At 36.5% G+C, this 25419-nt stretch overlaps 1 protein-coding gene across 1 annotated transcript in view; it reads right to left on the bottom strand.

The window, feature by feature from the left end:
- Positions 1-9829, bottom strand: part of LGSN (lengsin, lens protein with glutamine synthetase domain) — a 65897-nt gene extending 56068 nt beyond the window's left edge. Inside the window, exon 1 of the mRNA XM_043894397.1 lies at positions 9772-9829. Within this exon, the coding sequence (XP_043750332.1) occupies positions 9772-9801 (30 nt within the window). The 5' untranslated portion in view covers positions 9802-9829. The remainder of the gene's footprint in view (positions 1-9771) is intronic.
- Between the last annotated feature and the right edge of the window lie 15590 nt (positions 9830-25419).

Raw genomic sequence — 25419 nt, 5'->3', positions numbered from 1 at the left:
GAAGACTCAAATCAATAAAGCTAGAAATTGAAAAGGGAGAAGTTATAACAGATAACATAGCAATACAAAGGATCATAACAGACAACTACAAATAGCTATATGCCAATAAAATGGATAACCTCGAAGAAATGGACAAATTCTTAGAAAAGTATAGTCTTCCAAAACAGAACCAGGAAGAAATAAAAAAACTTGAACAGACCAATCACAAGCAAAGAAATCAAAACTGTAATTAAAAAATTCTCAAACAAACAAAAGCCCAGGCCAGATGACTTCACAGGTGAATTCTACCAAATGTTTAGGAAGAATTAACACCTATCCTGATTAAACTCATCCAGAAAATTGCAGAGGAAAGAAAATTCCCAAGCTCATTCTACAAGGCCACTGCCACCCTGATAGCCAAACTAGACAAAGATGCCACAAAAAAAATAATAATAAGGTCAATATCATTGATGGACATAGATGCAAGAATCCTCAACAGAATTCTAACAAATGAAATCCAACAACTCTTTAAAAGATCATACATCATGATCAAGTGGACTTTATCCCAGGAATTCTAGGATTCTTCAATATATGCAAATCAATCAATGTGATACAACATATTGACAAATAGAAAGATAAAACCATATGATCATCTTAATACATGCAGAGAAAGCTTTTGACAAAACTCAACAACTATTGATGATTAAAAAAAAATTCTCCAGAAAGTAGGCATAAAAGGAATATACCTCTACATGATAAAGGTCATATACAACAAACCCACAGCCAACATTATTCTCAAAGGTGAAAAACAGAAAATATTTATTCTAAGATCAGGAAGAAGACACAGGTACCCACTCCCACCACTATTATTCAATGTAGTTTTGGAAGTCCTAGCCACAGCAATCAGAGAAGAAAAATAAATAAGAAGTAAAACTTTCACTGTTTGCAGATGACATGAAAACCCTAAAGATGCCACCAGAAAGTTACTAAAGCTAATCAATAAATATAGTAAAGCTATAGGATATAAAATTAATACACAGAAATCCCTTGCATTCCTATATACTAGTAATAAAAAATAATGAATAAAAATTAAGGAAATAATACCATTCACCACTGCAACAAAAAGAATAAAATAATATAAATATTTATATACTTAAATATACCTAAAGAGACAGAAGATCTGTATGCTGAAAATTATAAGACACTGATGAAAGAAATCAAAGATTATACAAACTGATGGAGAGATATACCATGTTCTTGGACTGGAAGAATCAGTATTGTGAAAATGATTATTATTCAAAGCTATCTATAGATTCAATGCAATCCCTGTCAAACTACTATGGTGTTTTTCATAGAACTAGAACAAACAATTTCACAATTTGTATGAAAGCCAAAAGACATTTTATAACAAATGCAAACTTTAGAAAGAATATAGAGCTCTAGGAATAAACCTTCCTGAATTTAGACTGTACTACAAAGCTACATTCATGAAGACAGCATGGTACTGGCAACAAAACCAGAACTATAGCTCAATGGAAGAAGAAAGAAGGCTGGGAGATAAATCCACACACCTATGGGTACATTCTCTTTCACAAAGGAGGCAAAAATATACAATGGATTAAGGACAGTCTCTTCAATAAGGACTACTGGGGAAAGTGGGTAGCTACATGTAAAAGAATGAAATTAGAATACTTCCTAACACCATATATAGAAATAAACTAAAAATGAACTAAAGGCTTAAATGTATGACCAAAAGCTATAAAACTCTTAAAGGAAAACATAGGCAGAATACTCTTTGATATAAATCACAGCAAGATCTTCTATCATCCACCTCCTAAAGTAATGGAAATAAAAGTAAAAAATAAACAAATGGGACCTAATTAAACTTGAAAGATTTTGCACATGAAAGAAACTGTAAACAAGGTAAAAAGACAGCTCTCAGAATGGGAAAAGATAATAGCAAATGAAACAATTGACAAAGGATTAATCTCCAAATTATATAAACATCTCATGCAGCTCAATTCCAGAAAAACAATCCCAATAAAAAAGTCGACAGAAAACTCAAGCAGACATTTCTCCAAAAAAGACATACAGATGGCTGTTAAACACATGAAAAGATACTCAACATTGTTCATTATTAGAGAAACGCAAATCAAAGCTACCTCACACCAGTCAGAATTCAGTTCAGTCGCTCAGCCATGTCCGACTCTTTGTGACCCCATGGACTGCAGCACACCAGGCTTCCCTGTCCAACACCAACTTCTGGAGCTTGCTCAAACTCATCTGCAGCAAGTCAGTGATGCCATCCAACCATCTCATCCTCTGTCATCCCCTTCTCCTCCTGCTTTCAATCTTTTCCACATCAGGTTCTTTTTCAATGAGTCAGTTCTTTGCATCAGGTGGCCAGTCATAAGTGCCATAATTTTTAAAAAGCTGCAAATAATTAATGCTGGAAAGAGTGTAGAGCAAAGAGAACCCTCTTGCCCTGTTGGTGGTAATATGAATTGATTCAGCCAGTATGGAGAACAGTATGGTTATTGCTTTAGGAAACTAGGAATAAGACTACTGTGTGTGTGTGTGTGCTCAGTCATGTCCAACTCTGAGACCCCATGGACTGTAGACTGCCAGGCTCCTTTTCCCATGGGATTTTCCAGACAAGAATAATGGAGTGGGTTGCTATTTCTTACTCCAGGGGCTCTTCCCAACTCAGGAATCAAATCTGCATCTCCTGCATTGGCAGGTGGATTCTTTACCACTAGTGCCACCTGGAAGCCCCATGACTCCATATGACTCAACAATCTTAATATTCGGCATATACAGTGATGAAACCACAACTGAAAAACAACAACATGTACACCCAATGTTCATTGTAGCACTATTTACAATAGTTAGGACATAGAAGCAGCCTAGATGTCCAGTGACAGAATGCATAAAGACGATGTCATACATATATTACACAGCTATAAAAAGGGATGCATTTGAGTCAATTCTAATGAGGTGGATGAAACTAGAACCTATTATACAGAGTGAAGTAAGCCAGAAAGAGACAAACAAATATCATATATTAAGTATACATATGGCTGATTCATGTTGAAGGATGGCAGAAATCATCACAACACTGTAATTCTCTTCCAATTAAAAATAAAATAAAAATTTTAAAAATAGTTTAGTATTGCTGTGAATAGTTATTGTAATGGCTCATTTTCTAATATAAGTTCTTTAATAATTGTTTCCAGTTTTAATGTGTCAATACTAATTAACACCATGCATCTTAAATAATGAACACCTAGAATCAGTCAGTCCTAGGTCTAGAAGCTCTAGGAAAAATAAATTGCTTATTGTTCCATGGAATATAAACATAATACATGATAAAAAGCTGTAAACATGTGTTACATGAATGAAAAGTATCATTAGGACCATCTTCCTATTGAGGTAGCTGAGTCTTTGAAAGATGCAGTAACTTATCTGTCTTCACACATGGAAAGCAGGAGAATTAAATATGCTGTTTGAAACCATTCTTTCATTTCTTCATTATACATAAAGTTTACAGGAACAAAATACTGAAAACTAAAAATGTTGTCCTTAAGAATACTAAGTACTGAGTAGCTTTATAAAAAAGTAACAAGAAATTTGAGTCTTTTTAAAAAACTTCACATTCCAACCTAAGTGTCATTTCAGTCATTGAAGTGAAACTAAGCATACATGGAAAATACAGATACATTTTTTTGGGGAGTCACAGAGAGTCAGAATTTTGCTTAATATAAGGGGATAAAATGGGATGGCCTCTTTAGAAAAGCGTCATCTATCTTATCCTCAAGCTCATTTGCAAAGAGATTAGACAGTCAGGTTTTAGGGATGACCCAGACTGTTTTCAGTTCTACTACCATAGATTCTCACCACTTTTCCAATAAGATAACATAGATATACATTGGTCATAACAAACATCCTCTTCCAACAATGCAAGAGAAGACTCTACACATGGACATCACCAAATGGTCAATACTGAAATCAGATTGATTATATTCTTTGCAGCCAAAGATGGAGAAGCTCTATACAGTCAGCAAAAACAAGACCAAGATCTGACTGTGGCTAAGATCATGGACTCCTTATTGCCAAATTCAGACTTAAATTGAAGGAAGTAGGGAAAACCACTAGACCATTCAGGTATGACATAAATCAAACCCCTGACAACAGTGGAGGTGACAAATAGATTCAAGGGATTTGATCTGATAGAGTACCTGAAGAACAATGGGTGGAGATTCATGACATTGCACAAGAGGCAGTGATCAAGACCATTGTCAAGAAAAAGAAATGCAAAAGTGCAAAATGGTTGTCTGATGAGGTCTTACGAACAGCTGAAAAAACAAGAGAAGTGAAAGGCAAAGGAGAAAAGGAACAATATATCCACTTGAATGCAGAGTTCCAAAGGATAGCAAGGAAAGATAAGAAAGCCTTCCTCAGTGATCAGTGCAAAGAAATAGAGGAAAACAATAGAATGGGAAAGACTAGAGAACTCGATGGAAAATTGAGATACCAAGGGACCATTCATGCAAAGATGAGCAAAATAAAGCACCTAACAGAAGCAGAAGACATTAAGAAGAGGTGGTAAGAATAAACAGAAGAACTATACAAAAAAGATCTTCACGACACAATACTCACAATGGTGTGATCACTCAATAGAGCCAGACATCCTGGAATGTGAAGTCAAGTGGGCCTTAGAAAGCATCACTATGAACAAAACTAGTGGAAGTGATGGAATTCCAGTTGAGCTATTTCAAATCCTAAAAAATGATGTTGTGAAAGTGCCAGACTCAAAATGCCAGCAAATTTGGAAAACTCAGCAGTGGCCACAGGAGTGGAAAATGTGTTTTCATTCCGAACCCAAAGAAAGGCAATGCCAAAGAATGTTCAAACTACCATACAGTTGCACTCATCTCACATGCTAGCAAAATAATGTTCAAAATTCTCCAAGCCAGGCTCCAATAGTACATGAACCATGAACTTTCAGATGTTCAGCTGGATTTAGAAAAGGCACAGGAACCAGAGATCAAATTGCCAAATTCTGTTGGATCATCAAAAAAGCAAGAGAGTTCCAGAAAAACATCTACTTTTGTTTTATTGACTATGCCAAAGCTTTTGACTGTGTGGATCACAACAAACTGGAAAATTTTTCAAGAGATTGGAATACCAGACCACCTGACCTGCCTCCTGAGAAATCTGTATGCAGGTCACATAGATTGGTTCCAAATTGGGAAAGGAGTATGTCAAGGCTGTATATTGTCACCCTGCTTTTTTTTAACTTATATGCAGAGTACATCATGCGAAATGCTGGGCTGGATGAAGCACAAGCTGGAATCAAGATCACTGGGAGAAATATCAATAACCTCCAATATGCAGATGACACCATCTTTATGGTAGAAAGTGAAGAACTAGAGAGCCTCTTGATGAAAGTGAAAGAGGACAGTGAAAAAGTTGGCTTAAAATTCAACATTCAGAAAACTAAGGTCATGGTATCTTGTTCCATCACTTCATGGGAAATAGATGGGGAAACTGTGGAAACAGTGAGATAATTTATTTTCTAGGGCTCCAAAATCACTGCAGATGGTAGCTGCAGCCATGAAATTAAAACATGCTTGCTCCTTGGAAGAAAAGTTATGGCCAACCTAGACAGCATATTAAAAAGCAGGGATATTAGTTTGCTGACAAAGGTCCATCCAGTCAAAGCTGTGGTTTTTCCAGTAGTCATGTATGGATGTTAAGAGTTGGGCTATAAAGAAAGCTGAGTGCTGAAGAATTGATGCTTTTAAACTGTGGTGTTGGAGAAGACTCTTGAGAGGCTCTTGGACTGCAAAGAGATCCAACCAGTCAATCCTAAAGGAAATCAGTCCTGAATATTCATTGGAAGGACTGATGTTGAAGCTGAAACTCCAAAACTTTGGCTACTGGATGTGAAGAACTGACTCACTGGGGAAATCCCTGGTGCTGGGAAAGATTGAAGGCAGGAGAATGGGACGACAGAGGATGAGATGTTTGGATGGCATCACCGACTTGATGGATGAGTTTGTATAATTCCAGGTGTTGATGATGGACAGGGAAGCCTGGCGTGCTGCAGTCCATGGGGTCACAAAGAGTCAGACACGACTGAGCGACTGAACTGAGCTAGCTGATCATAGATACTAGTTGGTAGATTAGTTGGAATATAATATATATCCACATCCACCTAAGAAATGTAGAGAAACTATCTTTATAAAAAAACCTCTGTGTGAAGCAATTTTCACAATGTAAATGATACGGCTGTTTCTTATATGAAGAGCTCTGTATCTCGCTTCCATTCCCAGCAAGACGGCAATTACACAACATCAGCACCAAATTGCAACTTTGGGAGCAAAGAAAAATCTGCAACAGAAAACTCTATAAAGGAAAAGCATGCCCAGCCAATAGCTTTAGAGAAGGGAAAAAATGATCTTATAAGGGTATGGTGATGGTTTAGTCACTAAGCCATGTCCAACTCTTGCAACCCCATTGGCTGCATATAGCCCATCAGGCTCCTCTGTCCTTGGAATTTCCCAGGCAAGAATGCTGGAGTGGATTGCAATTTCCTTCTCCAAAGGTCTAAAACCATGCTATTTTCATAACAGAAATCTAAATAACAGAAGAGGCTGAAAAAAATTAAGTCAATTCCCCAGGCTTGGTGCTAGTACACCAATTTTATTTTGCTTTTCCATAAGTGAACCAAAAAAAGACACCTTTAGGAAACTTAAGGTTTTGCACCTAAGTATATTTATCTGTGTAGATAGGATTAAAATAATTTTTGACAGTGTGGATGGGCAGGAAAGCAACAAATATGCTTAAAAAGCAGAAAAGGCTTGTAAGAATTTTAAATGTGCATTTAGCATATTATGTAATATGATGTACATTTATGATAATAGATTCTTAGAAAACAGTTCAAAGAAGATCCAAGAACATTATAAAACTATAGATGGAATATCAAAATATTTTAAATATGACAGGAGAAAGCATTCTATCTTTTAAAAAACATAAAGTACCTGTATCTAGAATTCTAAATATAGTTCTCATCATTGTACCTTAAGAAAGAGTTAATGGGCTGGAAGTAAAGAGATGTGTGTTTATCTATATAAATGTATATCACATATAATTGTTATCATTATCACATGGAAAAGCAAATGAAGTTCTGTCATGCAAAGAAAAAGTGTAAAACTCTTCAAGCCTGTAAAAATGAAAGCTTAGGAGATACTATTATTCAGTCTGCAATATAATAAAGTATGTATGATAAACAACTTCTGCTTTGTGCTCACTGTATTGTAAGCACTATGCAAAGCACATTACATGTATCTAGGCATTTAATCCCACCACAAAAATCTCTTCCATATGGTAGTATTAATACCCAAATGAAGCACAGAGAAGTCCAATAATTTGCTCCACATGACACAGCTGACAAGCAGTAGAATTGACATTAAAACACAAGACATTTTGACTTTAAGGAATGTACCCTTAACCACTGCTTGTGAAACACAAACCTAATTTTTTAACATTGATAGAGGCACTTAATGAACTGGAAGGAGGTAAATTTGAGCAAATAAAAATAAGTATAAAATAAACTAAAAACCTTGAAATCTGAAAACGAAACTTTGAATCCTAAAAGACAGAGCACCTTCAAGATATAAAAACAGGATTAAGAAGTCTTGATAAAGTTACACAGACAATATCATAAAGCAGGAAAAGTAGGGAAAGTTGTGGGAGGTAAGTCTCTAGCATTGAGTGCAGTGGCCTCCATCAGCTTCCCCGGTGCCATGCTTTCTGCCAACACACACAGAGGCTGCAGAGGATGAGGAGGCTTACCCAACTAATAGATCATACCCAACTCACTTGGCATATCACCCAACTCAGTACCACACTCAAGGTTTTTGATAAATAGATTTAATTTTGATAAGTAGATGTGCTGGTATTTTACTCAATTTCACTGTTTCATACACCAATAGGGTCTATTTTGAGGAATAAGAATGTGCTTTTGATCTAATATCTTTTCAATGATAAGAATTTGGCTGAACACATGACTCCATGACATTGTTTGGAATAGAGAATGTCAGTAAGATATTCTTTAGAGACTATCATACCATACCTAAGGTTAATAACAGTTCATTTTTACTGAAGATTCTGACAATGAATTTGTTCAGGTTGGGGACATGACCATTCTGGGCATTTTCTTTATGCACACAATGTGCCCCCCCCTGAATCTATTGAGCCTTTAGCTTTTGCAGTTAACGTCATGCTGCTGCTGCTCACATTACCAGAGTATCTGGTATGAAACACAATCATTGTCCATTTCAAGGCACCAGTTAACTGGTAAGGGATGTCACACACCATCTTCCTTGCTCCTTCCATATTCTTTCTCTTCCTGAGAATATGACCCTATGCAGGAGAGCACACAGGAGGTTATTCAGTGAAAAATTAGGTCAAGTGGACACCAAGACTCACCTTTTTTCCCTACATCTGCTAAATATAATGTTCCAACCCAATTGGCAAGGAATTTTTATCCAAAAGATAGCATATTTTTTGTTTTAAAAACTGTGTACTATAAAAACATATTGTTGTTCTTTTCTTTTTTCCTAAGAGTGAACTATCAACATTTGGTCCACACTCATCTTGGGGAGAATGTGACTTTTACAGATTAAAAAAAAAACTGGGTCATCTGAAATCCTTAACTAAAATCGTGGAAGGTGTGGGAGAAAACACAGTTCTGCCATAGTCTTAGAAGTAGTAAAAGCTAATCCAAGATGAAATTAAATAGTTAGAAATCAAAATTTCAGAAAGCTAACGATATGCATGCTAATTATTTTCTTCCTCTAAGCCATCACTTGCAATTACAAGTTTAATTTCAGATTAATTTGTTCTCTTACTCAACTATTTCTGTCGTTTGATCCCATTGACAATAACAGGATGCTGCTTGATAAACCACAGCCACTGCTCAGTGGGTCCCTTCTTCACAAAGTGTAACCTGGTTTCCTTGCGGAAAGAACTCATCTCCATCTGCTTATACTCATCATACACAGCAATGACCCCTTTCTTCCTTACATTTTTAGCTGTCTTCTCCACTAGGTTGAGGAGTCTACTCTCTATTTCCCACTATTTCAAACACAGTATATTGGTCTACCATTGTGCCTCACACATGGTATTTTCTTAATTTTAATGAAAACTCAATACTCCAAGACTTGACTACAGCATGCTCTCCCTGTGTACATTCAGAATGGTCTGTGAGAATAACAGAAGCTGAATTTGGGTATAGACATGTTAAGAAATAATGAGAAATGCTACATGTTGACAAATGAGTTGTTTAAGATATTCTAGAGCAGATGAGTGGTTATCACTTTAAAATATAATTTGAAAATGACTTCTCACCTTTAATCATTTAAGCTCAAAGCATTTTTTGTTTGAATGAAATAAAAACTTTGAGAAAAACAGATTTGGCTCTCAATAACAATCAAAATAGGCTTAAAAATTTTAACATCATACTTATGCTTCAAATGAAGTTATTTTAACTTATTAATCAAACCAAATACACTTTTCTAATGCAAATTCAGAATTTAATTTTTATTACATTTGTATACTCTATGTGTCATAGAGAGTTCCTTCACAAACTTCCCCAGTGCAGACATAAAACAAGTATAACCAAGTTGTCCTGATTCATTCTGGCACTCAAATAGTTGACATAGAATAATAAAAAGTTTGCTGTTGATATTTAGGTAAATAATATTTTGATTATTAATTTCATACCTCCTTCAGAAGGTCCCCTTCATCATTCATCTCACACTGTTTTACTTAAGTTGGCTTTGGAAACCCCAATATCCATAACAAATGCATTCAACATGTATTTATATGTATACCCAAAGCAAACACTGCAGATGATGTATTGCATGGAGGCTTTTTCCAGAGAAATCTGGCAGTTAACAAAAGATAAACACCAGACTCTGTTGTGTCATGCCCAAGGCACAGGACACCAGAAATGCACTAGAAAAGTCTAATCACAAATGCTCATTTATGCCTGACTCTCTGCAAACAAAGGACATACAAAGCTTAAAACTATGCTGATCAACATTTTCTCTAACATACTGAAGTTTTGCTATATAACAATTGGATTCTGGAATAAAATCTATTGTTAGACTGAGACAATGAAATATTTATCAGGCAACTATGCTATCTAAGTCCATAGACAAAGGCACTGTTGGAAAATATACATGTGAGAGACCCAGATTTTCACTGATTTCCACCATCTATTCAGTTGTAATTTCCATTTTTATTTTCTTTCCTAACATCACTTCTGGTCTCTAAATTAACTCTAGTCTCTTGTTGCATAACTATTGTCATCTTTCTCTGGCCTTTTCAATTCTCCAAATACCAGTCTCTGAGGGACCCTGGTCATTCCAGCTGTGTACAATGAACACAGAATCATCTACAAGCTGCCTGACATTGTCCCAGAATCAGTCAGAGAAAATAAGAGATACTTTCTCAAAGGGAGGTTGTTGCCTTCAACCTTAACTTCAAGACTCATTGAGGGGGTGGTAGGAGGCACTTTCTGAATCCAGTCAAACTCTCTCTATCCTCCTCCATGCATGAAGTACAGTCTTCACAGCTGATCATTCTTGTCCAAGTCATCTAGGTCTGAGGAAGTCCAGGCCAAACTCTAGCTGGTCAGCTGGGCCTGACTCTCTTGTTCTCTCTCTTCAGTTTCATAGTCATTATTTTATGTTTGTTGCAATCAACTCTAATTTTTCCTTTATTTATTTGAAAATCTTTTGATCATTATTGTTTTTCTTTCCTACCATATAAATGTATCTTCTTAGTTTACACTCTTTGTTTCTTTCTAATCAAACTGCAATATTAGATTCAAATATATTGTATATAACAGTTGCTATATTGCCAACAAATTTTGATCTGTTATTAATTACTAAAATATATACCAGAAAGATTTTCATTTCTCTCTTAAAAATTAAATTAGGCTAATTTACCTGTTCATGTGGTTGTTTTTCATAGTTTCTTCCAAATCTAAATGCTGATTCTTTTTATAAAATTTAATAATACATACATTTACTTTCGGAGGGCTTCTCTGGTGGCTCAGCAGTAAAGAATTCGCTTACCAATGCCGGAGATGAGGGTTCAATCCCTCATTGAACCCAACCCAGGGGTTGGGAAGATCCCCTGGAGAAGGAAATAGTGACCCATTCCAGTATCCTTATCTGGAAAACCTCATGGATAGAGAATCCTGGCAGGCTACAGTCCAGGGGGTCGCAAAGAGCCAGACATGACTTAGTGGCTAAACAAAACAAAACAAAGCCCAGAAGTATTTATTTTGTGGTCTCAAGATGAAGTCACAAGTTACAGCCAAAGTTTTCAGGTAATCTAAATTATTTCAAACACAACAATCTAAACACTTTTTGCATCCATAGCCATACTCTCTTTCCTTAGCCCTCCAAATTAGTAACATTCTAATATTTGAGATAAAATGGAAAAATTGTCTCATGCATCCAACCTGGGCTGGTGATCTGTTTCACTATAGATGACTGGGAAGACCCAGAGGAATCGGGTGGAGAGGGAGGTGGGAGGGGGGATCGGGATGGGGAATACATGTAACTCCATGGCTGATTCATGTCAATGTATGAAAAAATCCATTACAATATTGTAAAATAATTAGCCTCCAACTAATAAAAAAAATGGAAAAATTGTGTCATAAAACAGAGTTGGTACATTTCTGACAAATAAATCAGATAAAGAATTAGATCTTACTTTTTAGAATTTAGTTGCTCTTTATTTATGAGTTTTCATGTCATGCAGAGCATTCTTACAGCAACCCACTCCAGTATTCTTGCCTGGAAAATTCCATGGATGGAGGAGCCTGGTAGGCTATAATCAGTCCGTGAGGTCACAAAGAGTCGGACACAACTAAGTGACTTCATTTTCACATAATTAAGTCAGAGAGATCTTAATTCAGAGATTCTCATTTCTAATGACGATTTACTCACTGAGCACCTCTCAAATTCTGTTGCGCTAATTGGGCTTATACACTATCATCTAACCTCCTAATCAAATTATCATTTGCCCCTCTTTATCATGATTGAACTCCTCTGGCAGTACCCTTCAAGATCAACCATTTTAACAAGGTCCCTGACCAGGGAACTTTTAGCTTCTTCTCCCACACCCCACCAATCTAGTTGTATACTGACTGTGGTTAATTTCAAAATTGCTGATTCTAGTTTTGCTGGTTATTTCATACATGCAATTTAATTAAGTATTAAGTAAACTAATATGAAGAAAGATAGTCAACATTTCTTCATATCTAAACTGAATGCTTTACAAAGACAGAAAATCATAAGCAAAAAGGGAGACAACAGAAAAAGGATTGGTATAAAGCAGTAAGACAAATTGTACCTTTTAGCAAACATCAGAGAGCTAACTCTACATAATCAGTAGACAATGCAGTGTACCACATAGAACTTTCCAGAAATAAGAGAAAGGAAACAAGAAAGAGAAGAGAAAAGAAACAAAGAAATGGAAAAAATGAAAAAGGAATTAAAAAAGAAAAAGATAACCAATCCAGGAGGTTCAACATAAGAATAATAAGAGATTCAGAAAAAGAAAAGAGGGAAAATGGGGGTGTGGGGGGTGGGGGCCGGTGTGTGAATCTTCAAAAACACTAATTCCCAAGAATCAAAGGGCATGACTTTCATGAATGAAAGGATACACTGAATATCTATTGGCATGGATTACAATTGATACAAGACTCACCATCATAAATTTTAAGAATGATAATACATATAATAGATAAGGAATAAAAATTAACTGAAGACTTCTTACTAACAACACTGGAAGCTGGAAAACAATGAAGAAAGAATTTCAAAGTCATATGCTAAGATATTAACCCATAATTCTATACTGATTCAAAACTAATAATCAAGTGAAGAGCAAAATGAAGACATGTTTCACACACCACTCATAAACTTCTCTCAGAAAACTGATAAAGATATGTGTCTCTGAAATACAGAACCAATAGAGAGGAAAACCATAGATGCAAGTAACAGGAGATCCAAATGGGGAAAGTAAAAAGAATACTCAGGAGAAGGATAAGGTGAAATCTCAGAATGATAGCTGAATATTAACAGTGAAGTGCAATCACATATTTTCAGCATAAAAAGCTGAAATAAAAAAAAGCAGCATAAAAAAGAAATAACTTACAAGAATAAATTAATAAAATGCTATTGTGTATGACTGTGGGGAAATAATTGAGATTGAATATCTAGTATATACACTCAAAGAGGCAGAGGAACCAGAGACCAAGTTGCCAAAATTCATTGGATCATTGAAGGAGGGAAAGCAAGGGATCCAGAGAAAGAAAGGGAGTTCTGGGAAAACAACTACTTCTGCCTCATTGACTACACTAAAGCTTTTGACTGTATGGATCACAAAAAACTCTGGAAAATTCTTTAAAAAATGGAAATACCAGGCCACCTTACCTGTCTCTGAGAAACCTGTATGTAAGTCAAGAAGCAGCAGGTGGATCCAGACATGGAACAACAGAATGGTTCCAAATTGGGAAAGGAATACAACAAGGCTGTATCACCCTGCTTATTTAACATATATGCAGAGTACATCATACTATATTCTGGGCTGGGTGAAACACGAGCTGGAATCAGATTGCCAGGAAAACATCAACAACCTCAGAAATGCGGATGATACCACTTTAATGGCAGAAAGCAAAGAGGAATTAAAGAGCTTCTTGATGAGCGTGAAATGGAGTGAAAAAGCTGTCTTAAAACTCAACATTCAAAATATAAATGGCAACTGGCTCCATCACTTAATACAAATAGAAGGGGAAAATTGGAAACAGTGATAGATTTTATTTTCTTGTGCTCCAAAATCACTGTGTAAGTGACTGCAACCATGAAATTAAAAGACACTTGCTCCTTGGAAGGAAAGCCATGATAAATGCAGACATCAAATTAAAAAGCAGAGACATCATTTTGCCAACAAAGCTCCATATAGTAAAAGCTATGGTTTTTCCAATAGTCATGTATGGATGTGAGAGCTGGACCATAAAGAAGGCTGAGGACTGAAGAATTGATGCTTCCTTTCTTTTATTTTTAATGCTACAGTTTATTTTTTAAAAATAAATTTATCTTATTTGGAGGCTAATTACCTTACAATATTGTAGTGGTTTTGCCATACATTGACATGAATCCACCACGGGTGTACATGTGTTCCCCATCGTAAACCCACATCCCATCTCCCTCCACATCCCATTCCTCTGGGTCATCCCAGTGCACCAACCCTGAGCACCCTGTCTCATGCATCAAAATTGGACTGGTGATTAATTTCACATATGATAATATACATGCTTCAGTGCCATTTTCCCAAATCACCCCACCCTTGCCCTCTCCCACAGGGTCCAAAATATTGCTCTATACATCTGTGTCTCTTTTGCTGTCTCGCATATAGGGTCATCATTACCGTCTTTATAAATTCCATATATATGCTTTAGTATACTGTATTGGTATTTTTCTTTCTGGCTTACTTTACTCTGTATAATACGCTCCAGTTTCATCCACTTCATTAGAACTGATTCAAATGTATACTTTTTAATAGCTGAGTAATATTCCATTGTGTATATGTACGACAGCTTTCTTATCCATTCGTCTGCTGATGGACATCTAGGTTGCTTCCATGTCCTGGCTATTGTAAACAGTGATGCAATGAACATTGGGATATAGGTGTCTCTTTCAATTCTGGTTTCCTCGGTGTGTATGCCCAGGAGTGGGATTGCTGGGTCACATGGCAGTTCTATTTCCAGTTTTTTAAGGAATCTCCACACTGTTCTCCATAGCGGCTGTACTAGTTTGCATTCCCATCAACAGTGTAAGAGGGTTTGCTTTTCTCCACACCCTCTCCAAAATTTATTGCTTGTAGACTTTTGGATAGCAGCCATTCTGACTGGCGTGTAATGGTACCTCATTGTGGTTTTGATTTGCATTTCTCTGATAATGAGTGAAGTTGAGCATCTTTTCATGTGTTTGTTAGCCATCTGTATGTCTTCCTTAGAGAAATGTCTGCTTAGCTCTTTAGCCCATTTTTTGATAGAGTCTTTTATTTTTCTGGAATTGAGCTGCAGGCTTTGCTTGTATATTTTTGAGATTAATTATTTGTCAGTTGCTTCATTTGCTATTATTTTCTCCTATTCCGAAAGTTGTCTTTTCATCTTGTTTATAGTTTCCTTTGTTGTGCAAAATCTTTTAAGTTTAATTAGGTCCTATTTGTTTATTTTTGCTTTTATTTCCAATATTCTGGGAGGTGGGTCATAGAAGATCCTGCTGTGATTCATGTCAGAGAGTATTTTGCCTATGTTTCCCTCCAGAAGTTTTATAGTTTCTGGTCTTATGTTATATCTTTAATCCATTTTGAGTTTATTTTTGTGTATGGTGTTAGAAAGTGTTCTAGGTTCATTCTTTTACAAGTGGTTGACCAGTTTTCCCTCACCACTTGTTAAAGAGGTTGTCTTTTTTCCATTGTATATTCTTGCCTCCTTTGTCGAAGATAAGGTGTCCATAGGTTCATGGATTTATCTCTGGGCTTTCTATTTTGTTCCATTGATCTATATTTCTGTCTTTGTGCCAGTACCATACTGTCTTGATGACGGTAGCTTTGTAGTAGAGCCTGAAGTCAGGCAGGTTGATTCCTCCAGTTCCATTCTTCTTTCTCAAGATTGCTTTTGCTATTTGAGGATTTTTTGTATTTCTATACAAACTGTCAAATTATTTGTTCTAGTTCTGTGAAAAATACCATTGGTGGCTTGATAGGGATTGCTTTGAATCTATAGATTGCTTTGGGTCGTATACTCATTTTCACTGTATTGATTCTTCCAATCCATGAACATGGTGTATTTCTGCATCTATTTGTGTCCTCTTTGATTTCTTTCATCAGTGTTTGATAGTTTTCTATATTCAGGTCTTTTGTTTCTTTAGGTAGATATATTCCTAAGTATTTTATTCTTTTCATTGCAATGGTAAATGGACTTGTTTCCTTAATTTCTCTTTCTGTTTTCTCATTGTTAGTGTATAGGAATGCAAGGGATTTCTGTGTGTTAATTTTATATCATGCAACATTACTGTATTCATTGATTAGCTCTAGTAAATTTCTGGTGGATTTTTTAGGATTTTCAATATAGAGGATCATGTCATCTGTAAACAGTGAGAGTTTTACTTCTTCTTTTCCAATCTGGATTCCTTTTATTTCTTTTTCTGCTCTGATTGCTATGGCCAAAACTTCCAAAACTATGTTGAATAGTAGTGGTGAGAGTGGGTGCCCTTGCCTTGTTCCTGACTTTAGGGGAAATGCTTTCAATTATTCACCATTGAGGATAATGTTTGCTGTGGGTTTGTCATATATAGCTTTTATTATGTTGAGGTATGTTCTTTCTATTCCTGCTTTCTGGAAGCTTTTTTTTTTTTTAATCCTAAATGGATGTTAAATTTTGTCAAAGGCTTCTTATGCATCTATTGAAGTAATCATATGGTTTTTATTTTTCAATTTGTTAATGTGGTGTATTATGTTGATTGATTAGCAGATGTTTGAAGAATCCTTGCATTGCTGGGATAAAGCCCACTTGGTCATGATGTATGATCTTTTAAATATATTGTTGGATTCTGTTTGCTAAAGTTTTGTTAAGGATTTTTGCATTTATGTTCATCAGTGATATTGGCCTGTAGTTTTCTTTTTTTGTGGCATCTTTGTCTGGTTTTGGTATTAGGGTGATTGTGGCCTCATAGAATGAGTTTGGAAGTTTACCTTCCTCTGCAATTTTTCGGAAGAGTTTGAGTAGGATAAGTGTTAGCTCTTCTCTAAATTTTTGGTAGAATTCAGCTGTTAAGCCATCCAGGTCCTGCGTTTTTGTTTGTTGGAAGATTTCTGATTACAGTTTCGATTTCCATGCTTGTGATGGGTCTATTAAGATTTTCTATTTCTTCCTGGTTCAGTTTTGGAAAGTTATACTTTTCTAAGAATTTGTCCATTTCTTCCAAGTTATCCATTTTATTGGCATATAGTTGCTGACAGTAGTCTCTTATGATCCTTGCATTTCACTGTTGTCTGTTGCAATCTCTCCATTTTTTTTTTTTTTCTAATTTTGTTGACTTGACCCTTCTCCCTTTGTTTCTTGATGAGTCTGGATAATAATTTGTCGATTTTATTTATCTTCTCAAAGAAGCAGCTTTTGGCTTTGTTGATTTTTGCTATGGTCTCTTGTTTCTTGTGCATTTATTTTTGCCCTAAGTTTTAAGATTTCTTTCCTTCTGCTAACCCTGGGGCTCTTCATTTCTTCCTTCTCTAGTTGCTTTAGGTGTAGAGTTAGGTTATTTATTTGACTTTTTTCTTGTTTCTTGAGGTAAGCCTGTATTGCTATGAACCTTCCCCTTAGTACTACTTTTACAGTGTCCCATAGGTTTTGGGTTGTTGTGTTTTCAGTTTCATTTGTTTCTATGCATATCTTGATTTCTTTTTTTATTTCTTCTGTGATTTGTTGGTTATTCAGCAGCGTGTTGTTCAGCCTCCATATGTTGGGATTTTTAATAGTTTTCCCCCTGTAATTTACATCTAATCTTACTGCATTGTGGTCAGAAAAGATGCTTGGAATTATTTCAATTTTTTTGAATTTACCCAGGCTATATTTATGGCCCAGGATATGATCTATCCTGGAGAAGGTTCCATGTGCACTTGAGAAAAAGGTGAAATTCATTGTTTTGGGGTGAAATGTCCTATAGATATCAATTAGGTCTAACTGGTCTATTGTATCACTTAAAGTTTGTGTTTCCTTGTTAATTTTCTGTTTAGTTGATCTATCCATAGTTGTGAGTGGGGTATTAAAGTCTCCCACTATTATTGTGTTATTGTTAATTTCCTTTTTCATACTTGCTAGTATCTTCCTTACTTATTGTGGTGCTCCTATGTTGGGTGCATATATATTTATAATTGTTATATCTTCTTCTTGGATTGATCCTTTGATCATTGTGTAGTGTCCTTCTTTGTCTCTGTTCACAGCCTTTATTTTAAAGTTTATTTTATCTGATATGAGTATTGTGACTCCTGCTTTCCTTTGGTCTCTATTTGTGTGGAATATCTTTTTCCAACCCTTCACTTTCAGTCTGTATGTGTCCCTTGTTTTGAGGTGGGTCTCTTGTAGACAACATATATAGGGGTCTTGTTTTTGTATCCATTCAGCCAGTCTTTGTCTTTTGGTTGGGGCATTCAACCCATTTACATTTAAGGTAATTATTGATAAGTATGATCCCGTTGCCATTTACTTTGTTGTTTTGGGTTCGAGTTTATACACCCTTTCTGTGTTTCCTATCTAGAGAAGATCCTTTAGCATTTGTTAAGGAGCTGGTTTGGTGGTGCTGAATTCTCTCAGCTTTTGCTTGTCTGTAAAACTTTTGATTTCTCCTTCATATTTGAATAAGATCCTTGCTGAGTACAGTAATCTGGGCTGTAGGTTTTTCTCTTTCATCACTTTAAGTATGTCCTGCCATCCCCTTCTGGCCTGAAGAGTTTCTATTGAAAGATCAGCTGTTATCCTTATGGGAATCCCCTTGTGTTTTATTTGTTGTGTTTCCCTTGCTGCTTTTAATATTTGTTCTTTGTGTTTGATCTTTGTTAATTTGATTAATATGTGTCTTGGGGTGTTTCACCTTGGGTTTATCCTATTTGGTACTCTCTAGGTTTCTTGGACTTGGGTGACTATTTCCTTCCCCATTTTAGGGAAGTTTTCAACTACTATCTCCTCAAGTATTTTCTCATGGTCTTTCTTTTTGTCTTCTTCTTCTGGGACTCCTGTGATTCGAATGTTGGGGCACTTAACATTGTCCCAGAGGTCTCTGAGGTTGTCCTCATTTCTTTTATTTCTTTTTTCTTTTTTCCTGTCTGTTTCATCCATCTCTACCATTCTATCTTCTACCTTATTTATCCTATCTTCTGCCTCCGTTATTCTACTGTTGGTTCCTTCCAGAGTGTTTTTGATTTCACTTATTGCATTATTCATTATATATTGACTCTTTTTTAATTCTTCTAGGTCCTTGTTAAACATTTCTTGCATCTTCTCAATACTTGTCTCCAGGCTATTTATCTGTAACTCCATTTTGTTTTCAGGATTTTGGATCATTTTCCCTATCATTATTTGGAATTATTTGTCAGGTAGATTCCCTATCTCCTCCTCTTTTGATTGGTTTGATGGGCATTTATCCTGTTCCTTTACTTGCTGGATATTTCTCTGCCTTTTCGTCTTGTTTATATCGCTGTATTTGGGGTGTCCTTACTGTATTCTGGCAGTTGGTGGTTCCTCTTTATTGTGGAAGTTCCTCCCTGTGGGTGGGGGTTAGACAGGTGGTTTGTCAAGGTTTCCTGGTTAGGGAAGATTGCATTGGTGTTCTGGTGGGTGGAGCTGGATTTCTTCTCTCTGGAGTGCAATGAAGTGTCCAGTAATGAGTTTTGAGATGTCTATGGGTTTGGTGTGACTTTGGGAAGCCTGTATATTGAAGCTCAGGGCTATGTTCCTGTGTTGCTGGAGAATTTGTATGGTATGTCTTGCTCTGGAGCTTGTTGGCTCTGGGTGGTGCTTGGTTTCAATGTAGGTATAGAGGCGTTTGATGAGCTCCTATTGATTAATGTTCCCAGGGTTCAGGAGTTCTTTGGTGTTCTCAGGTTTTGGACTTAAGCCTCCTGCCTCTGGTTTTCAGTCTTATTCTTACAGTATCCTCAGGATTTCTCCATCTATACAGCACCGATGATAAAACATCTAGGTTAATGATGAAAAGTTTCTCCTCAGTGAGGGACACCTGGAGAGGTACACAGAGTTACACGGAGAAGAGAAGATGGAGGAAGGAGGTAGAGGTGACCAGGAGAAGAGGGGGAATCAAAAGGGGAAAGAGCAAGCTAGCCAGTAATCACTTCTCTATGCTTTCTAATGTGCTGTTGGATAAGCCTCTTGAGAGTTCCTTGGAATCCAAGGAGATAAAACCAGTCAATCCTAAAGGAAATCAACCCTGAATATTCATTGGAAGGTCTGTTTTTGAAGTTGCACTATTTTGGCCACCTGATTCAAAGAGCCAATTCATTGGCACAGAGCCAATTCATGGGAAGGATGAAAGGCAAAAGGATAAGGGGATGGCAGAAGATGAGGTGGTGAGACAACATTGATGGCTTACAGTGAACAGAGTCAGATTCATGATCTCTGAAGGAAAGAATTTCACTTTTGGATGAAAGACACAGCTTCAGTCACTTAGAGCTTTATGCAGCAAAAGTTTTATTACAGTAAAAAAGGAATACAAAAACTTCTGACATAGGCATCAGAAAGGGGCAGAAAGTGCCCCATTCACTTATTTCAGTAGAGCTTTATATAATTTTTAAATTTACCAGACCCACTCCCACAACAGACATCTTAAGCTAACAGGATTAGTCAGAAAGTTCTTGTTAAGAAGGAGAAAAAAGCCCTCAAACAAGATACATTGTTGTTATGCAATCATTAGTACATAGCATAAGTAAAAACATACCCTTGAGCAAGATTAGTTGTTTCGTTGTGTAATCATTAGCTCTGTGCTTAAAGAAAGTCAGTCTTAGAATAAATAGGTTGTTGCCATAACAATTCAAGAGTTTAAGAAAAAAAAAATGTCTTTTGTGACCAAGACAAAGCAATGTAGAAAAAAAAAGTTTGTTGCTTTTTCCTCCTTGAGGTCCCTGGACCCCTTTCTCTTCCTCAGGGGCTCTGGACTCCTTATCAATATACCTAAGAATTAACCCTCTCAGCATCATTGATTCAATGAACATGATTTGAGAAAATTCTAGGTTACAGTGGAGGACAAAGGACCCCGATGTGCTACAGTTCATTACGTCATAAAGAATCACACATGACTTAGTGACTGAAAAACAATTGCAACATTAAGCTAGTGGGAAAAAAAGACAATTATTAACTCTGAAACTGTACTCTTTTAATGGGACTTGAACCTAGTCGCATCTCAAATTGGGACTTGAATCCACAGTCTCTGACTTAGAAGGGAATTCGAACCCACAGTCTTGACTGAAACTGCACATCTGGTCTCAGTATTTACTGAAACTCAGGTTCTTTTGTCTCAGCACAGACAGAACTCAGCAAGAAACAAAGTGACAGGCAAAAGATGAGTGCTTGTGGGAGCCACAAATAGGTAGGCAGCAGAGTGCAGCCAAAAGAACAAACAGGGTTATATTTTTAGAATCAAAGAAAATGTGGGAAAGGAGAAGACCATCTTCTTCCTCATTTTGGGATTGCCATCAAGACTTATGTCATTAATCCTTCCATTTAACCTATATGGTGTAACTGGGACTGTTATGGCACTACTTGAATCATATGTATAAAACTAAAATGGTGGTAGCATGTACCAAAATATAGTGATTCATCTCAGGTTCTGGTATAGTGTGCCATTTCACTTAGTTTCTTTCCCCTTTTACCTATATTCTTATATTGGTTACAGGCAGAGATGCTGCTCTTCAAGGTCCATTAACTCCCTGACTTCATGTAACAAAATTCAGACCCCATATCTATTGGCATGTGTTTTAACTAATGGGTCTTGTGATCTGACTAAGCCCAGCACTTAAATGCACCTGGTCTTTTTTCAAGGTAAGTATAGACAGTTACTGGATTCTTTTCTTGAGTAGTCATTGGATGAAAATAATCTCCCAAAATTCCTTAAAATTGCCTTTCTGTCTTTAATCTCCTATAGGATTTCTAAACTAACAATTTAACTATCCTACTATATCCCCATCAACTCCATGGAAAAGAAAAATTTATATGGGCAAAGAAAATTATCATATAACAATAGTACATTGCTCAATTTTGAACAACTTTATAATTATGAAATGTATTTACAATGTAAATACTAAATATTGATTCTACTAAAAATTGCAATAGTTTATTAGGATGATTATGAAAATTGAAAGTGTGCATGTTCATTCAAGGTAAAGGAAGGAAAGAGACAACAAAGACAGTTGTCTAATGGAAAAAAATAGGGATGAATAAATACTAATTTAAGCAAAGTTTTCAGGTATATTGAGTTAAAACAAAAGATTTAGCTAAAGAAATTGAGAATGGATATCTTGGGAGGGGAAACAGAAATGAGACAATGAGCTGTTTATTTAAACCATTGGGCATATATAACTTTAACCTGACTAGTGACAAGTTGATGGAATAGGAGGACTTGGGCCCACCTCCTCTCAGTCAAACATCAAAAACACAACTAACTACTGAACAATCATTGATTAAAAAAGACTGGAACATAGCGAAAAAATATTTTCTATATCAAAAGATAAAGCAGAAGCCACAACAAGACAGGAGGGGTACTGTTGCAACATAATCATATCTCATGCCCACCAGGTGGGAATGACCTACAAACTGGAAAATAATTAAACTACAGAGGTTCTCCCACAGGAGTGAGTTCTGAGCCCCACATCATGCTTCCAAGCCATTTGGTTTCAAAGGCTAGTAGGGCTTGAGTTCAGGAGCTTCACAAGACTGGGAAAAATAGAGACTCCAATCTTGGAGGATAGCCACAAAGTTTCACATGGACTGGGACCGAGGGCAAAGTAGTGACTTCATAGGACAATGGGCCAGCCTACCAGAGGATCTTTGAGGGTCTCTAAGGAAGTTTGGAGTTGGCAGTGGCCTTTAGTGGGGAGCAAGGTCACTGGTGGCCCCTAGGAAATATTCAAAGGTGTGAGAACTTCAGTAGGTGACCATTTTGGCATTGAGAATGGCCCCACCCAAGAGCCCACAAGCTCCAGTGGAGGGATGCCTTGGGCCAAATAAGCAACAGGAAGAGAACAGAGCCCCATCCATCAACAAACAGGCAGCGTAAAGTCCTCTTGAGCACACAGTAACCTCTAGACACACCTCTTGACGTGGCCCTACTCATCAGAGGGACAAGACCCAATTCCAGCCACCAGTGAGCACACACTAGCACCTCCCACCAGAAAGTCTGCACAAGCTACTAGATCAAATGAACCCAACAAAGGGCAGACACCAGAAGCAAGAACTACAATCCTGAAGCCTGCAGAACAGAGCCCACAGACACAGAACTTTAGACAAAGTGAGACATCAGAGAAATATGTTCAGCAGACAAAAAATTAAGGAATAAGATAAAACCTCAGAAGAATAGCTAAGTGAGGTGGAGATAGGCATTATACTTGAGGAAGAATTCAGATTAATTATTCAGTTCAGTTCAGCTCAGTTCAGTTGCTCAGTCGTGTCCGACTCTTTGTGACCCCATGAATCGCAGCACACCAGACCTCCCTGTCCATCACAAACTCCCAGAGTTTACTCAAACTCATGCCCATCGAGTCGGTGATGCCATCCAGCCATCTCATCTTCTGTTGTCCCCTTCTCCTCCTGCCCCCAATCCCTCTCAGCATCAGGGTCTTTTCCAATGAGTCAACTCTTCGCATGAGGTGGCCAAAGTACTGGAGTTTCAGCTTCAGCATCGGTCCTTCCAATGAACACCCAGGACTGATCTCCTTTAGGATGGACTGGTTGGATCTCCTTGCTGTCCAAGGGACTCTCACGAGTCTTCTCCAACACCACAGTTCAACAGCATCAATTATTCGGTGCTCAGCTTTCTTCACAGTCCAACTCTCACATCCATACATGACCACTGGTTATAATAAAGGTGATGAAAATTATCTCACAAAAAGTATGTAGGCACAGGCTGAAAAGATATAAGAAATGTTTCTCAAAATGCTAGAAGATGTAAAAATCAAAGGGAGATGAACAATACAATAGATGAAATGAAAAATATACTAGAAGCAATCAATAGACTGAAAGTGAGAAAATGGAAAAATGTATTCCATGCAAATGGAAACCAAAAGAAAGCTGGAATAGTGATACTCATATCAGAAAAAATAAACTTTAAAATAAAGTGTTATTAGATAAAGGAGAGCACTACATAATGATCAAGGGATAAATCCCAGAAGAAAATATAACATTTGTAAATATATATGCACTCAACATAGGAGGACTTCAATATATAAGGAAAATGCTAAACCATAAAAGATGAAATAAACAGTAACACAAAAAGAGTGGGACTATTTAACACCCCACTTTCATCAGTGGAATGATTATCCAGACAGAAAATAAAAAAGGAACCACAGGCCTCAAATGACACATTAGATCAGATGAACTTAATTGATATTTATAGAGCACTCCATCTGAAAGTAGCAGCGTACACATTCTTTTCAAGCAAACATAGAACATTATAAGGATTTTAATTAGATCACATACTGGCTGATAAATCAAGCCTTGGTAAATTTAAGAAAACTTAAATCATATCAAGCATATTTTCTGACCACAATGCTATTGATTAGAAATATCACACAAGAAAAAAACCTGTTTTAAAAAAAAACACAAACACATGAAGGCTAAACAACAGGTTCCTTCATATGAAGCCATCAATGGGTCACTGAAGAAACCAATGAGGAAATTTAAACAATCTAGTAGCAAATGAAACAAAAACACAATGATTCAAAACCTCTAAATGAAGCAAAAGCAGAGTTTTAAGAGGGAAAATTTATACCAACTCAATTTTACCTCAGGAAACAAGAAAAATCTCAAATAAACAACCTAGTATTACACCTAAAGCAACTAGAGAAGGAAGACCAAATAAAACCCAAAGTTACCAGAAGGAAAGAAATCATAAAGATGAAAACAGAAATAAATGAAATAGAGGGGAAAAAACAGTTGCAAAGATCAATGAAACTAAAAGCTGGTTTTTGAAAAGATAAACAAAATTGATAAACCCTTAGTTAGACTCATAGAGAAAAAAAGGGGAGAGGACTCACAACAATAAAATTAGAAATGAAAAAGGAGAAGTCACAACAGACACCACAGAAATACAAAGGATGATAAAAGACAAGCAATTGTGCCAATAAAATAGATAAGCTAAAAGAAATGGACAAATTCTTACAAAGGAACAGTCTCCCATGACTAAACCAGGAAGAAATAGAAATTGTGAACAGGTCAATCACAAGTACTGAAATTGAAACTGATGTAAAAATGTCCAACTAACAAATGTCCAGGACCAGATGGCTTCACAAGCAATTTCTATAAAACATTTAGAGAAGAGTCAACACCTATGCTTCTGAAAAAATTACAGAGAAAAGGACATTTCCAGACTCATTCTATCAGTCTACCATCACCCTGATATAAAAATCAGACAAGGAGAGTGACAAGATGGTGGATGTGGAGTACATCTTTTTCCACCAATGCATCAATAGTACAGAAGATCCTGCAGAACAGCAGATGAGAGATGGCAAGAATCCATAACCACTGGAAAGGAATATATAGATTCATGCAAAGCTTGGTAGGACAAA

The sequence above is a fragment of the Cervus elaphus genome, chromosome 33, assembly GCF_910594005.1.
Source record: "Cervus elaphus chromosome 33, mCerEla1.1, whole genome shotgun sequence".
Taxonomy (NCBI): Eukaryota; Metazoa; Chordata; class Mammalia; order Artiodactyla; family Cervidae; genus Cervus; species Cervus elaphus.
This window is presented reverse-complemented; position numbering and strand designations above follow the sequence as displayed.